We start from the raw sequence: 16,289 nt of genomic DNA, 5'->3' as shown, positions 1-16,289 counted from the left end.
GCAGGAAGACATCCCAACTTTATTTCAAGAGAGTTGGAGATTTAAAGTGCCATTGTTCCACAAGCCTTCCTGATTACCTGCTGCAACTGTGTGCCCGCATTTCTTAACACAGGTTTAAATCCAGAGAAATTACATCAAATATTAAATCTCTAAATTATATCTGAACTGGTTTGGCCCAAACACATCCTGTGAACAATGGAATTTTCTTTCATGAATTCTCTGAAATTTGAGAGTATAAACATTTTCCACTTCTAATACCTTCACAGCTCAAACCAAACCCTCCTCAGAAGTTCTACTCAGGTAACTTTTTGTTCTTTTGTTTCTAGTGAATTATTCTGAGCTCTATATAGTAGACAGGCTAAACTTGATTCTGATCTTAGTCCTATCTCCAAACTAAACAAAATACCTTCTAAGACAACAAAATGTGAGGCTGGATGAACACGGCAGGCCAAGCAGCATCCCAGGAGCACAAAAGCTGACGTTTCGGGCCCAAAACGTCAGCTTTTGTGCTCCTGGGATGCTGCTTGGCCTGCTGTGTTCATCCAGCCTCACATTTTGTTGTCTTGGATTCTCCAGCATCTGCAGTTCCCATTATCCCCAAAATACCTTCTAACCTTGGGTTTATAAAGAAGAATCAATCCTTGATTACTCTGAACTGAAAACAAGATGATGTCCTTTGATGTTTGCTCATCCATTGCAAATCAACAAGAGTCTAAACAATTTCCCATTCACTCCACATGGGGCTCCACAGCCACTTGCATTCTGAGCAGTGCTGGAGGAAGGTCACTGTTTCACAAGGATTCACACTTTTTCTTTCAAAGAAAACTTTCAGAAAATGAACCAAATTCAGTGTCACTATTATAAAAGCCAACTTCCATCTGGAATTTATATAAATTATACATCCTTCATCACAGCAGTTACTCAGGATCTCACTGACATTTCAGCAGTTTTCATAACTCAATGAATCCCTTCCCTGACACAGAGAAAGTGAACAGCCTCTCCCCAGTGTGAACTGTCCAAAAGGTGGCAGATTCAGTGAATCCCCTCACTCAGCTTCTCCACAGGCAGTCTGCTGATGTACAGTCGTTTATCTGAATTGACTCAACACTGTCCTACAGTAGGAACAGGTAAACACTCTCTCATCAGTGTGAATTCACCAATGTGTCATCAAGCTACATGTGTCAGGGAATCCCCCTCCCACACTAGGAGCTGGTGAATAGCCTCTCCCCAGTATGAATTCGTTGATGAGTCTGGAGGCTGGAAGCCAAAGTGAATCCCTTGCCGCACGTACAGCAGATGAACGGCCTCTCCTCAGTGTGAACTCGCTGGTGTATCAGCAGGTTGGAGGAATTAGTGAATCCCTGCCCACACTCAGAGCAGGAGAATGGTCTCTCCCCAGTGTGAACTCGCTGGTGTCTCTGCAGGTGGGATTTCTGACTGAATCCCTTGCCACATTCAGAGCAGGAGAATGGTTTCTCCCCAGTGTGACTGCGCCGATGAATTTCCAGTTCAGTCGAGGATCTGAATCCATTCCCACAGTCCCCACATTTCCACAGTTTCTCCTTGTGACTCCGTTTATGTTTCGAGAGGTCAGATGATCGGCTGAACGCTCGTGCATACACGTCATACATGTACAGTTTCTCACCGCTGTCAACAGTGTATTCTCCTTCCATGTTCAAAACCCAACGAGATTCAGGTTACACCAAATTGGGCCACTCTGAAATCCTGATCGGTTGCAGTTTCCCGACTGTAAATTCTCTCCTTCTAATATCCTGTGGAATTGATTTAGAACAGAATTAATGGAAGTGAGAGTCTCCCCATAAAAATACAAAGTCATGCATCTGTCCCAGTATCGCATTTGGCTCCATGTCAAATGTATGAACACAACGGCTAACATATGAACTATCGGGCCCTCCCGCCTGTTCCATCATTCAATACGACGATGACCGATAAGATCATGTTTTGAATTTCTAGTTACACCCAATAACTTTTGATTCCCTCGCTGAACAAGTATCTACAAGTATCTACCCACCTCTGCCTTAAAAATGTTCAATGATCCAGTCTCAGAGATACTGGGAACTGCAGATGCTGGACAATCCGAGATAACCAAGTATGGAGCTGGATGAAGGGTCAAGGCCCGAAACATCAGCTTTTGTGCTCCTAAGATGCTGCTTGGCTTGCTGTGTTCATCCAGCTCCACACAATGATCCAGTCTCGACTGTCTTTTGAGGCAGAGGGTTCCAAAGTCACACTAATCTTGTATAAAGAACTCCTCTCATGATAAAGCCGTCTTCCCCCATTCTGGACTTAGCCTGAGGAGAAAATATGTCCACATTCACCTTGTCAAAACCCATTCAGGTTATTAAACATGAGGCAAGTCACACCTCACTCTTCTGAACACGTGAGCATTCCCCAGGCTGTCCAAAATATCCTCAGAAGACAACCCACTCTTCAGGGATAACAAGGTGTAGAGCTCAATGGACACAGCATGCTAAGCAGCATCAGAGGAGCAGGAAGGCTGACGTTTCAGTCCTCGACCCTTCATCAGCCTTCCAGCTCCTCTCATGCTGCTTGGCCTGCTGTGTTCATCCAGCTCTGCACCTTGTTATCTCAGATTCTCCAGCATCTGCAGTTCCTACTATCTCCACTCATTCAGGTATCAGTCTATTGAATCTCCACCGCATTTACATCCTTCCTTCAATAATGAGACCAGAACGGCACACAGTCATGGAGGTGCGGTTTCACTTATTCCCTGTACAACTGAATTATCAAATCCTTACTTTGCTATTCGATTCCACTCATGATAAACAAGAACATTCCATGAGCCTTCATCTTCACTTGTTAATTATATCCCAATCTTTTGTGTATTTTACACCAGATTCCCCTGATATCTAAACCCCAAAAGATTCTGCACCTGTCTTCTTTTCTCATTTTTACCCTCAAGCAAACAATTTCACATTTTGTTATATCATAGATCACCTGAAATATTCATTCAAAAAGGCTGCAAACTGATGTCGGGAAATTAAGTCTTCACAGCCACCTTTCCTGATAGCTTTGTAGCAACACAAAGTGTACCTACCATGACTTCATTTCCCTCGTCCAAGTCATTGATATAAACTGCAAAAGGTTTAGGTTCAGCAGAGCCCTGTGGCTCCCCACTCATCACATTCTGACAATCTGAAACACACCCATTTATGGATATTCTCGGTTTTCTATCATCCAGCCAATCCAGTATCCAGGCCGGTATGTACCACTAAACCAGTAGCTCCCACTCAAAACAGTCACCTTTTCCATGGTACCTTGTGAAATGCCTTCAGGAAAGCAAAGAACAAGAGATCATCAGGCTCCCTTTATCCACAGCACAAGTCACTCCTCAAAGAATTCCACTAAATTGGAGAAACACAAAGAAGTAATTGTTCCCTTAGATGAAGGGTGAATAACACTGGGCATCATTTTGCAGTGAAAGGCAAGAATTTTACAGGGGAATGGAGGAAAACATTTTTCACCTAAAGGGTGGTGCAAGTCTGGAATGCACTGCCTGGGACGGCCGTTGATGCGGCAAGCCTCACAACTCAACCTCCACTGCTCCAGGGAAGAAAAGCCCCATCCTTTCCAGCCCCATCCCACAGCCCAAACACTCCAATACCGGCAATATCCCTGTGAATCATCTCTGAACGCTTTCAGGATTCACAACTTCTTTCCCATAGCAGGGAGACCTGAACAGAATACAGTATTCTAACTATGTCCTGTACAGTCGCAATATGACATCCCAACTCCAATAACTCAATGCAGTGACAAATGAAGGCGAGCGTACCAAATGCCTTCTTCACCACCCTGTCTACCTGCAACTCCGCCTTCAAGGGACTTTGCACCTGCAACCCTAATCCCCTTGTCCAGCTACACTCCCATGGGCCCTACCATTAACTGTCTAAATCCTGCCCTGATTTTCCTTATTGAAATGCAACACCGCTCATTTGTCTGAACTCCATCTGCCACTCCTCAGCCCACTGATCAAGATCCCAAACTACTCAGAGAAGATCACCTTCCTCACTGTCCATACACCACCAATGTTGGTGTCATCTGCAAACCTATGAACTATACCATCACATGCAAATCATTTGGATAATTACTAAACGCAGTGGACCCAGAACTGATTCTTATGGCACACCACCTGGTCACAGGCTTCCAGTTCAAAAGACAACCCTCCACCACCACACTCTGTTTCATACCCTGAATCCATATTTGATTCCAACTGGCTAGTGCTTCCTGTATTCCATGTGATCTAACCTTGCTAACCAATCTACCATGCGGAACCTTGTCAAGTGTTTTGCTGAAGTCCATATACACAATGTCTACTGCCCGACCTTCAATCTTCTTTGCCACATTTTCAAAAAAAATAACACAACTGACAGACTGAGACACGATTTCCAATGCACAAAGCCATGCTGGCTCTCCCTAATCAGTCTTTATCTTTCTAAGCACATTTACATCCTTTTGTTCACTTATTTCTTCAGTTTTTTTTTCAAATTCATGCAGAGGTGGTGGGCGGCACTGGCTAGGCCAGCATTCACTGTCATCCATAAACTGCCCAGAAGGCAGTTAACAGTCAACATTGCTGTGGGTCTGGACACGTAAACCAAACCAGTTCAGGATGGCAGCTTTCTTCCCCAATGGACCTTAGCGAACCAGATGGTTTTGTTCCGAAAAATCAGCAATGGATTCTTGACCATTGTTCAACTTAAAGCCAGAGTTTTATTCAATTCAATTTCTACCACCTGCCATGGCAGGATCTGAACCCAGGTCCCCAGATTAATAGTCTGGTGATAATACCGCCAAATAATTGATTCTCATTCCCTCCATGACAGATCACCCTAACTGGCCTGTATTTTCCTGTTGTCTGCCTTCCTCAGCTCTTCAATACAGAGGTTGTGTCTGTTGTTTTGCAGTGAGACAGAAACTTTCCAGAATCTGATGCATTTTGGAAAGTTAACACCCATGTTTCTGAAACAACTGCAGAATATTTGTTCGCCAAGCCATTTCTTTTGTTATACACTGTCTGGAGTGTTAAGCAACCCAATCTTCTGTAGTGTCCAGCTCCCTTTGACAAATTCACGCTGGAAGTTGTAGGGCCCAGCTGGCTTTGAAAGGACTCGGGGTAAACTCAGCCACTTCTCATTCATCACCACTCCAGCTCAATGTGATACAAAGACTTACAAAAGCTAACTGGAAAAAGCCCCTGAAGACGAAAGAAAAGGGCAAATAATAGGAATCACTGATTTGCTTTTGGAGAAAGGCCAGCACAGGCATAATGGACAGAGTAGCCTCCTTCTCCACTGTAATCAGTGATTCTGTGTGACTCAAATAATAGGAACCCATAGGCCACAATATGACCACCACCCACCCTGTTAGAAATGGCCTTTTAATTCATCAGTGTGTGTTTCTTGACTTGGTTCTGGGAGGAAGGCCTAGATGGAGTTGAGAAATGTATCAGCCATGACTGACTGCAGACTCTGGTTCTGCTCCTCTGTCTTATGGACTTATCATCAAAAGAGCAGCAAAATACCGTAGCTGCTGCTGCAAGTCTGAAATAAACAGAAAATGCTGAAAAATCACAACAGGTCAGGCAGTATCTGAGGACAGAGAATCGGTTAATGTTAAGGGTGTGCAAGTTACAAAAAAGATAGAGTGCTTTTCTAAGATTAGAGAATTATACAGAAAATGGGTCTCTAAACAGCTGCAGATTTCAGGCAGTACCAAAAATGGAAGCATGTACTGATTGGTTGCATAATTGAAATCCTTAGGCTTGTTGTGATGTTTTGGCAATGAGCTGGAAACAGCCAATTCATAACCCGAGCTGCCAATGCAATTGTAAAAAAATGGACGGGTCATCAAGGGTATATATGAAGAGGACAATTGGAAAATCGGCAGAGAGCCAACTGCCATCTGACAAATAAGCACCCAGCTGACACAAGAAATCACGAAGCTGTCAATGAAAGCACCATCAGATCCACAAAAGGTATCACCACGGCACTTCCAGCAAAGAGTCTTCACTGAGAAAACATCCTTGACAGCAGAATGAGCGGTATAAAAGTGTATATGGCATGAGATGAACAGAAGGAAGAGCGTTCCAGAGACAGATTCTATGCGAACTTGGAGAGATTATGTTTTAATTTATTATTCTTATTCATTGGGCTTATAATGCATGGGACTTGTGTTTCTTTGGACAGCATGCCAAGAGAATTCAGTTCAGTTAGGGAATAGATCGTGCCTGGTGTATGGGGTGGGGTGGGGGCAAAAGTTGTTCTGTTTGTCAGTAATTCTGACAATTTGGTTATTGTTAGGGCTAAATAAATAAACTGTTACTTTTACTTGTGACTTCTCCAGTGGAGATCAGGGATTTCTTTTCTTTGAACCAGAGACTGCTGGACATGCATATGGTCACAGAAAATTGGGGGTGCATACATGAGGATCAATGGTCGGCACAACATCATGGGCTGAAGGGCCTGTTCTGTGCTGTACTGTTCTATGTTCAATGTTCTATTCTTTTAACAGATTACAAAGCAAGCTTCTCTGGGTGTTAAGGACACCATTAGAAATGAACCTCTACTCCCATAACATCAGATTGGGGCTTGAGTTTTGGGTTAATTAACTGAACGTTCGACCCTCCACTGCTTCATAACACCCTACTCCTGAAATCTATGCAATGATCCATAAAGGGAAGCATCCCTTATATGCTCTTAACTGCATGAATTGATTTGTCCTGCTATATTTTTCAGGAGTATGTGGATGAGCACACAAGATCCTTTTGCTCATTTGAGCTTCCTAACGTTTTGCCATTCATTGAGTACACCCTTGTCTTGTTCCTTCTGCCAAAGTGCATCACCTCCCATTTATCAGGGTTAAACTGCAACTGCCACTAATCTGCCTTCTGACCAATCTGTTCATATGTTCCAGTCACGCAACACCTGTCTCCTCACTGTCAAACACCCGACTAATTTTAGTGTCATTCACAAACTTAGTCATCATTTCTCTCAAGTCTTATCTACTTCACGTACACATATCACGAAAACACATTGATCCCTGTGGTATGTCACAGCACACTGCATTCCAGTCACACAAACTGCCTTCTACCATCGCCCTCTGTTTCCCAGTACTGAGCCAATTTTGGGTCCAGCTTGGCAAGTTACCAGGCATCCCATCAAAGATTGATTTCAAAGCGACCGTATGCATCGTCCCAGATATAACTGGCACTCACCAAAAACCTCAAAATTGTAAAAGAATGGTCAAAGTTACTCACTCAATAATTTCACCGTCTGCAATTTGGAAATCTCCCGCTGGAGCCGGCACCTGTAAAGATATCAGAAACACCAGAGTCAGAAAAATCCCACATTTGAGGAAATTCCCCACAGAGTGGGCGATGGCTTTATCAGAACGGTTTGAGGGATCGGGGATTTTAGTTGCAAGATTGCATTCAAAAAACTCATTGCCCCAAAGTGAATAAAAGGACACAGCGGGGTGATAACAGTATAAAAGTTACAACAGTCGTCGAGGTCCACACACAAAGAAAAAGGCCCTTCAGCCCATTCAGGCTGTGCCAGTCAGAAACAATGACCTCACCGCTCACCACTTGTCCAGTACAAGACAATCTTGAATCTAACAGAGTTATGATCAATGTCTACAACTGATTCCCTCACTGATATTTCAACTACTTGCTCAGCTTCAATTACCTAAAACTAAGTCCAGTACCATTCCCTCTCATGTGGGATCTTCTCAATACTGGCTTCAAAAGCTGCCATGGATGCATGTTAAGAATTCCACTTCCTCTAAACCTTTCACACTATGACTACCCCAGTTGATGTTTGGAATAGTTCTTGCACCAGTTACTTCATGCGTCATCAATACAGTCAGAGAAACTAACATCAGGAGAAGGCCATTCAGCCCTTTCCTCCAGCTTCAACATTTGAATGATCATGGCCAAACATGCAACTTAGTACCCTGTTCCTTCTTTCTCTTTGAACACTTCAGTCCTATGTTTTGGCCTCAACTGTTTGCTGTGGGAGAGAATTCCACAAGCTCACCACTCCCTGGGTGAAGACATTTATGTTCATCTTAGTCTTTGGTCCTACACTGCATCCTTCAACCTCGAACCTTGGTTCTAGACCCCCCCCAGTCATTGGGAACATCTTTTCTGCATATATCTTATAGGACTCTAAATTTTATACATTTCTATCGGATGCTCCCTCAGTCTCACAATGACCCTGTGCAATTCCAGCACAACAGTCTTGCTTCTGTATTCAAATCATCTCACTGTGAGGGCGAACATACAATCTGCAATCTTCACCGCCTGCTGTGCATACATGCTTACCTTCACAAGCTGGTGTCCCTTCTCAAATCCATAACCATTCAGATAATAAACTGGTATAACAAGGTGTAGAGCTGGATGAACACAGCAGGCCAAGCAGCATCAGAGTTATCCTCATTGTAAGCAATTGGTGGTAAACTCCTTCCAGTCAGGAACAATGTTGCCCCCTAAAAACATGGCGGCACCGCGAGCGCATTCCCCCAACAAACATTGCCGCCGCACCTGCGCCCCACCGCCCGTCATTATCAAGCGAAATGGCGGCCATCAATTCAACTTTAAACTCCGGCATTGGCGACAAACGGAAGCATCAGAAGGTCGTGCTGGGGTTTACAGCTTACCGAACATCTTTACGAAGCTTTTCCGTCCATATGCTAAATGCAGCGGCCCCGTCATTCTGTCCGTTTGTTAACGGTCCAGGAGCCGCCTGAAACAACGCTCCTCCAGCGCTATCACCCTGCACAAAGTCGTCACACATGGCACTGCGCCGGCGCACATTTTCCTGTCCTGTGACTAGGGAACATTTAATGCTCTTTGGCATTCTGGGTAGCTGTGCCGCCATTGACTATTGTACGCACAGGATGTTACTTGGCTGGTTCTGTTAACTCAGTTAACTGTATGATTTCCAGTTCTAATGTTTCTTTTAGGGAAATGGCATATGTGCCATTCTGATTTGTTTTCTCATATAACAAACGCATAAACATTCAGTGCATTCCAAGTGAGGCCTGAATAGTTCCTTCTATAATTGCACAGAATTCGTTGCAAGCCTCAAACTCTCACTTGTTTGATTTTCTGTGAACAGATAGGAACTGCAGTAATGGAGAGAAGCAGAAGAGTTGGGAGTCGGAAGAAATCTGGGAATTGTGGAAGGAAACAATAGATATGGATTTCACCCCAAAGAGGAATGGACGTGCGTGTGGCCAGCATTTACAACTTTGGGACAGCAGGAGGGGCAAAATAAGAGAGAAAAAAATTGTGTTCTGAATTTCTACCCTGTACTGAGAGTGATGTCATTTGCAAACTCCTTTTATTTGAAAGTGAAAGTTTACAGACGTTTATCTCAAATCATTACATTAAGATATGACAAAGTCACTTAAATTCATCATGAACGACATAGCTTTGAGGTAAATGGAGAACAGTTTAACCAGTTAAACAGCGAGGACAAAAAAAGTCCCACATTCATCAGCTTTTTGTTTCAGAGTTCCAGCATCTGCAGTTCTTTATTTTATTTAAGTGTTTTGTTTTCCCTCGGCTCCATTCTATATTGCATAACAACAAGACTGACTCAATAAAAAGGCAAAGTCGCCATAGTCCAACTGGAGTTTCAGGCTGCTCACTTAAATAAGGGGGTCGCCGCGAATCTGGCAATGGGGACGTTGCAAAGCAATGGTAAACTCAGATTTTTCAAGAATTAAGCCGACGATGCTGAGATCAGTCATCCAGCAAGCTGAGCTAATCGATCCTCCCGTCGAGACGACAGTCGGGCCAACAGTCAATTGTGTCTCAAGTACCCGGGATATTTGGCGGTGGGGACCATCTATTCAGAGATAAAAGATCAAAGGGTCAAACCACTGATGAGGCCGTGTTAAACAAGATGCTGTAAGATCTTTCATCAGTAAGAAGGTTTTAAATTGATTGATATGTACGTGTAAATCCCCGAATTCCTGTCGTTGTTGCCCTGAGAGAACTAAAGGTGTTTTTGGGCGTAACATTTTTGGTCGGACAGTGCACATCAGTAGTGAGACCTTGTTCAGAATCTGTTTCTGTTTTACTTTGGAGTCAAACTGGTTTTTATTTCTCAAGCAGGAATTTACAAAACACCATTTTGACTGACTATCAATAGATTATTTGCTTTTTGAACAAAACTGAATGTCCCTGCAAATACAAATTCATCCCATAGATTCACGTGAGTGTGACAGAGAGAGAGAAAGTTGGTCTATCACCTGATGTTGTGCGCTTTCAGACATTGTCCACCCCGGTCCAACACCACCACCTCCTCACCATCTGCTTGTGGAAAAGGAGAACAGTGCACGGGCGCACTACTACGTGTGAATAGAGCATGCACGAGATCCACCACGGTGATGGACAAGCGGTTTCTGTCGCTTCTGTAGGACGATTAACAATTCGGGACGGCGTGGGGATCACTGGACACGACGGAAAAGCTTCCTAACCATATTAGGTAAGCCGTAAATCCGAATACGACCCCACCACACCCTGCACCTTCCCTTACAACTGCAGGAAGTACCACACCTGCCCTCACACCACCTCCCTCACCCCCATCCCAGGCCCCAAGATGACTTTCCACATCAAGCAGATGTTCACCTGCCAATGTGGTATACCGCATCCGCTGTGGCTTCCTCTACATTGGAGAAACCAAGCAGAGGCTTGGGGGTTGCTTTGCAGAACACCTACGCTCGGTCCACAGTAAACAAATGTACACCCCAGTCACAAACCATTTGAACTCCCCCTCCCATTCCTGAGACGACATGTCCATCCTGGGCCTCCTGCAGTGCCATAACGATGCCACCCGAAGGTTGCAGGAACAGCATTTCATTTTCCACTTGGGAACCCTGCAGCCTAATGGTATCAATGTGAATTTCAGAAGCTTAAAAGCTCCTCTCCCACCACTCCATCCCAAAACCAGCCTAGCTCGTCCCCGCCTGCCTAACCTGTTCTTCCTCTCACTTATCCCCTCCTCCCATCTCAAGCCGCACCTCCATTTTCCACCTACCAACCTCATCCCGCCCCCTTGATCTGCCCGTCCTCCCTGGACTTACCTAGCCCCTCCCATACTCTCCTCTCCACCTATCTTCTCCTCTATCCATCTTCAGTCCGCCTCCCCCTCTCTCCTTATTTATTTCAGAATCCTCTCCTCATCCCTCTTTTCTGATGAAGGGTCTTGGCCCAAAACGTCAGCTTTTGTGCTCCGAAGATACTGCTTGGCCTGCTGTGTTCATCCAGCCCCGCATTTTGTTATCTTGGAATCTCCAGCGTTTGCGCTTCTCATTACCTCTGACCACGACCTTCCAATGCTACCGGGTTTTTTTTTAACCTCTCCCGGAATTTATAGCTCGGTTCATTGCCGCCATCTTGATTTGAAATGAGGGGCGCAGAGGCGGCGGCCCGGTTTGCTCGGCAGTGCACGGGTCGCCGCCATCTTTTTAGGGGGCAATCTTGCTCATGTCTGAGGAGTTTGTGACCAATTGATCTGTATCGGCTTATGCGTGATTTTTGATTTGGACAAACTTGTGAGAGGGCACGTACATGGCAGGTGAAATGTAATGTGAATAAATTATTTTTATTTTCCCCACACACTTGCAACTCGTCCGCGACGACCAACTTTTCCAAACTGAACTAATCCCGTTTGCCTGCATTTGGTGCATATTCGTCTCAACCTTTCCGATTGGTGAACCTGTCCAAATGCATTTTAAATGTGTAATTGCACACGCCTCTACCAATTCCTGCAGCATCTCATTCCATATATGTACAACGCACTGAGTGAAAAAGTTGCCTGTTTGGTCCGTTTTAAATCTTTTCCTCTCACCTTAAATTTTTGCCTTCGAGTTCTGAATTCCCCCACCTGGGAGAAGAGACTTTCGTTATTCACTTTCTTTCGGCCCTCATGAGGAAATGTCCCTGGCTATCCAGTCTCTCCTTAAATCTCAATCTTCCAGTTTCAATAATATCTTGTAAATCTACTTTTCAGACAATCTGGTTGAATAGCATCTTTTCTATATTAGAGTGACTGAAATTGTATACTGTATCTCAAATGTGGCATTACCAGAGATTACACAGCTGTAAAATGACATCCCACCCCAATTTTCAATATTCTGACCAATGAAGGCAAGTGGGCCAAAGGCTGTCTTTACCATCCTGTCTACCTGTGATGCCGCTTTCCAGGTAATATGTACCTGCATCCCTAAGTTTCTTTGTTTGACACCACTCCCAGGGCTCTACCATTAACTGTGCAAATCCTGCACTGGTTTGTCTTACCAAAAGGCAGCACCTTGTATACATCAGAATTAAACTCTATTTGTGATTCCTCGGCCTACTGGCCTAGTTGAAAAAGATCCTGTTGTTAAAAAAACACAGTTTCTGGAAAAGCACAGCGGGTCTGGCAGCATCTGTGAAGGTCCAGTGACCTTTCCTCCTGTTGTAGTCTTAGGTAACACTACAAGGTCCTGTTGTTGTCTTAGATAACCTTCAGTATCCACTCTACCACCAATGTTGGTGTCATCCGCAAACTTACTAATCATGCCTCTTACATTCTCATTTGAATCATTTTTTTATAAGCGAAACACAACACTGGACCCAGCACTGACCCTTGCAGTACACGACTGGTTGCAGGCCTTCGATCTGAAAAATGGCCATCCACCACTACCCTCTGTTTCCTACTGTCAGCCTAATTTTGTACCCAGCTGATGAGCTTCCCTGGATTCAACACCTTCCAGCCTTCATAACCCGTCTACCATGCAGAACCTTGTTGAACATCTTGATAAAGGCCACATAGGCAACATCGACCACTTTGTCTTCATCTACTTACTTGGTCACATGTTCAAAAAACACAGCCAAATCTGTGAGGACTGATTTCTCACACACCTAACCATGCTGATGATCCATAATCAGTCCTTGCCTTTGCAAGTGCACGTAGTTCCTATCTCTCAGAATCCCCTCAAACAACTTATCATGGCTCACATTAGGCTCATTGCTTTGTAGTTTCAATATAAGTTTTTTGGTTTTTCATTGCAAACGTTCTGAAATAATGCCACAACATTTGCCACTCCCCAGTCGTCTGGCATCTCACCTATAGCTGTAAAAGATGCAAATACCTCCACTTCAGGCTCACATTTCTTCCCTAGCTTCCCATATGTCCACAGAAGTATTTGATCAGGTCCTGGAGATTTATCTAACTTTGTGCATTTTAAGACCTTTCAAATGCCTTACTGAATTCCATATAAATGTGTTAAAGAAACTCCACCAAGTTCATGAGACATGATTTCTCATGCACAAAGCCATGTTGACTATATCTAATCATTCCTTGCCTTTCCAAATATATGTAAATCCTGTCCCTCAGAATCCAAAAACTTACCCATCATTGACAACAGGCACACTGGTCAATAGTTCCCTCGCTGTTCCGTAACATGTTTCTTCAATAATGGTGCCACTTTAGCCAACCTTCAGTTTTCTGCTACTTCACCCAGGGCTATTGATGATACAAAATCTCAGCAAAGGGGCCCAGCAATCACTCCCCTGTCTTCCCACAAAGTTCTGGGGTACACCTGATCAGGTCCTGGGGATTGATCAAACTTGATGCACTTTAAGATGTCCGGCACCACCCCCTCTGTAATAGGAACACATTTTAAGCTATCACTATTTGTTTCTCCAAGTTCCCTCCCTTCCGTCCCCTTCTCCACAGTAAATACTAGCACAAAATGCTCATTTATTATCTTGCCCATCTCCTGCGGCTCCATACATAGGTGGCCTTACTGACATTTAAGGGGCCCTATTATCTCCATCATTACTTTTTCTTTAATCTTTGATCTATTTGAGGAATCTCTTTGGATTCTCCATACCCTACTTGCCAAATCTATCTCATGTCCCCTTTTTGTCTTCCTCATTTTTCTCTTGAGTATACTTTGACTGTCCTTATACTCTACTTGAGATTCACTTGAACGCTGCTGCCTGTACTTGACTTATGATTCCATCTTTTTTTCTTGACCAGAGCCTCAATTCCTCTCGTCATCCAGAATTCCCTACACAATACCAGCCTTGCCCTTCACAGTAACTGGAACTTCCTGTCTCTGGATTCTCATTAGCTCATTTTTTGAAGACCACCAATTTTCTAGCCGTACCTTTACCTGTGAATATCCAGTTTCAATCAACTTTTGAAAGTTCTTCCCCAACACAGTCAAACTTGGCCTTCCTCTAATTTGAAACTTCAAGTTTTAGATCGGGTCTAACACTTCCCATAACTATTTTGAAATGCATAGAGTTATGATCACTGGCCCCAACGTACCACACCACCGACACCTCAGTCTTGCCTCATTTCCCAAAAGAAGCTCAAGTTTTGGTCCTTCTCTAATGGGTAAGAAAAATATTTTTGTCCACCCGTGACAATTTTTTCTCCCTCCAAGTCCTTAACTCTATATTTGGAGAGTTAAAATCCCGTACATTACAAGCCAAGTTTCCTTACAGATAACGGAGATCTTCTGACGAATGTACTTCTCAATTTCCCACTGACTATTGGGGGGTTGGGGGTGGTGCAGCTATACACCAGTGTCAGTAAGGTGATCACCACTTTCTCATTTCTCAATTTGACCCAAGTAACATCACTGGACCTACTCCCCAGAATATCCTACCTAAACACAGCCATAATGTTATCCCTAACAAGGATTACCACTCCTCCTCCTTTCTGGTCCCCCTTTCTATCCTTTCCTCACTGGCACCTCCATAGCATATCCTTCCATGAGCACCTGAGCCCTGCAATATTAAGTTGCCAGTCCTGTTCATCTTTGAGTCATGTTTTTGTAATAGCTATGATATCCCAGTCCCATGTTCCCAATCATGGCCTGAGTTCATCTTCCTTACCTGACCGGCCTCTTGCTTTGAAATAAATGCAGTGTAATTTATCAGTCCTGCTCCAGACTGCTTTGACTGTTTGATTTGCTCCTTTTCTCAACTGCTCCAGCCTCGGACTGACATCTTTCCTCACTATTTCTCCGACACAATCGACATCCCCTCAAAAGAAACTCCCGAGAGGGCAAATCCGTGTTCCGTGTCAGATTAGATTAGATTCCCTACAGTGTGGAAACAGGCCCTACAGCCCAACAAGTACACACTGCCCCTTGAGAATCCCACTCAGCCCCATCCCTATAACACTACAGGAAATTTCGCATGGCTGATCCACCTAGCCTGCACATCTTCGGACTGTGGAATGAAACCAGAGCACCTAGAGGAAACCCGCGCCGACACAGCAAGAATGTGCAAACTCTGCACAGACAGTTATCCAAGGCCAGATTCAAACCCGGGTCCCTGGCGCTGTGAGGCTGCAGTGCTAACCACTGAGCCATTGTGCCGCTCAGGTGCAACATGTCCTTCTTAGACAGATCAATTGTACCCCAGAAGACATTCCAATGAGCCAAAAATGTGTTTCCTTCTCCCACACTCCAGCTCCTCAGTCACAATCATCTGCTCTATTTTTCTATTCTGACTGCCACTAACACATGGCACAGGAGTAAGCCACATATTATTGCCCTTGAGGGCCTATGCTCAGCCTGCTTCACAATTTCCTGCATTCTTGCTTTAGAAACTCATCCTTTTCTCTTCCTCTGTCGTTGGTCCTAACCTGTACACTTGACCTTTGCTGTCTATATTTGTCATATGTTTCCTTCTTATTCTTGACTAAAACTTCAATTTCTGTCATCATCCAGCATTCCCTACACCTACCAGCCTTACCCTTCACGTTAACGTTCAGGAGATTCCAATGATCCAAAAATGTGATTCCTTCTCCCCTGCACCAGCTCCTTAGCCATGCATTCATCTGTTCTATCCTCCTATTCCTACCCTCACCAGCTCATGGCACTGGGAGTAATTCAGATATTATTCCCCTCAAGGACCTCCTTTTATATTCCTGCCTAACTTCAAATATTCTCTCCTCAGAATCTCATCCTTTTCTCTTCCTTTATCATTCAATCCAATGCATACAACAACCTCCTGCTGACCCCTCTCCCCATTGAGAATATTCTGCACCCTCTCCCCATACCCTTGATTCTGGCACCAGGGAAGCAGCACACCATTCTGATTTCTCACTGTCAGCAACAGAAACATCTGTCTGTGCCTCTGACTAGAGAATCCCCGATCACAATCGATAGCTTGGGATCTGATGTACCCCTCGTTACATTATAGCCAGTCTCAGTACCAGAAACCTGGC

At 44.2% G+C, this 16,289-nt stretch overlaps 2 protein-coding genes across 8 annotated transcripts in view; one reads left to right on the top strand and one right to left on the bottom strand.

Moving 5' to 3' along the window:
• LOC125450023 (late histone H2B.L4-like) overlaps positions 1 to 9,658 on the top strand; it is a 67,654-nt gene extending 57,996 nt beyond the window's left edge. For all 3 annotated transcript variants that reach the window (XR_009443267.1, XR_009443268.1, XM_059642204.1), the window contains one exon: positions 9,162 to 9,658. The gene's annotated coding sequence lies outside the window, so the exon portion shown is untranslated. The remainder of the gene's footprint in view (positions 1 to 9,161) is intronic.
• LOC132206989 (zinc finger protein 239-like) lies at positions 533 to 8,815 on the bottom strand. 5 transcript variants are annotated; one of them, XM_059642153.1, is made up of 4 exons: positions 8,701 to 8,815; positions 7,298 to 7,347; positions 3,286 to 3,386; positions 533 to 1,772 (listed from the first exon to the last, which is right to left on the bottom strand). In XM_059642153.1, the coding sequence occupies exon 4, from the start codon at positions 1,671 to 1,673 to the stop codon at positions 1,203 to 1,205; it is 471 nt and encodes a 156-aa protein (XP_059498136.1). In that variant the 5' UTR covers positions 1,674 to 1,772; positions 3,286 to 3,386; positions 7,298 to 7,347; positions 8,701 to 8,815; the 3' UTR covers positions 533 to 1,202. The 5 variants fall into 5 exon arrangements, with proteins under 5 accessions (XP_059498136.1, XP_059498137.1, XP_059498135.1 ...); XM_059642154.1 differs by having other exon boundaries at positions 3,300 to 3,386; XM_059642152.1 differs by lacking the exon at positions 3,286 to 3,386.
• Positions 9,659 to 16,289: the final 6,631 nt, after the last annotated feature.

This window comes from Stegostoma tigrinum, chromosome 44 (assembly GCF_030684315.1).
Source record: "Stegostoma tigrinum isolate sSteTig4 chromosome 44, sSteTig4.hap1, whole genome shotgun sequence".
Taxonomy (NCBI): domain Eukaryota; kingdom Metazoa; phylum Chordata; class Chondrichthyes; order Orectolobiformes; family Stegostomatidae; genus Stegostoma; species Stegostoma tigrinum.
Note: the sequence above shows the minus strand (reverse complement) of the source record. Positions and strands in the feature narration are given on the sequence as shown.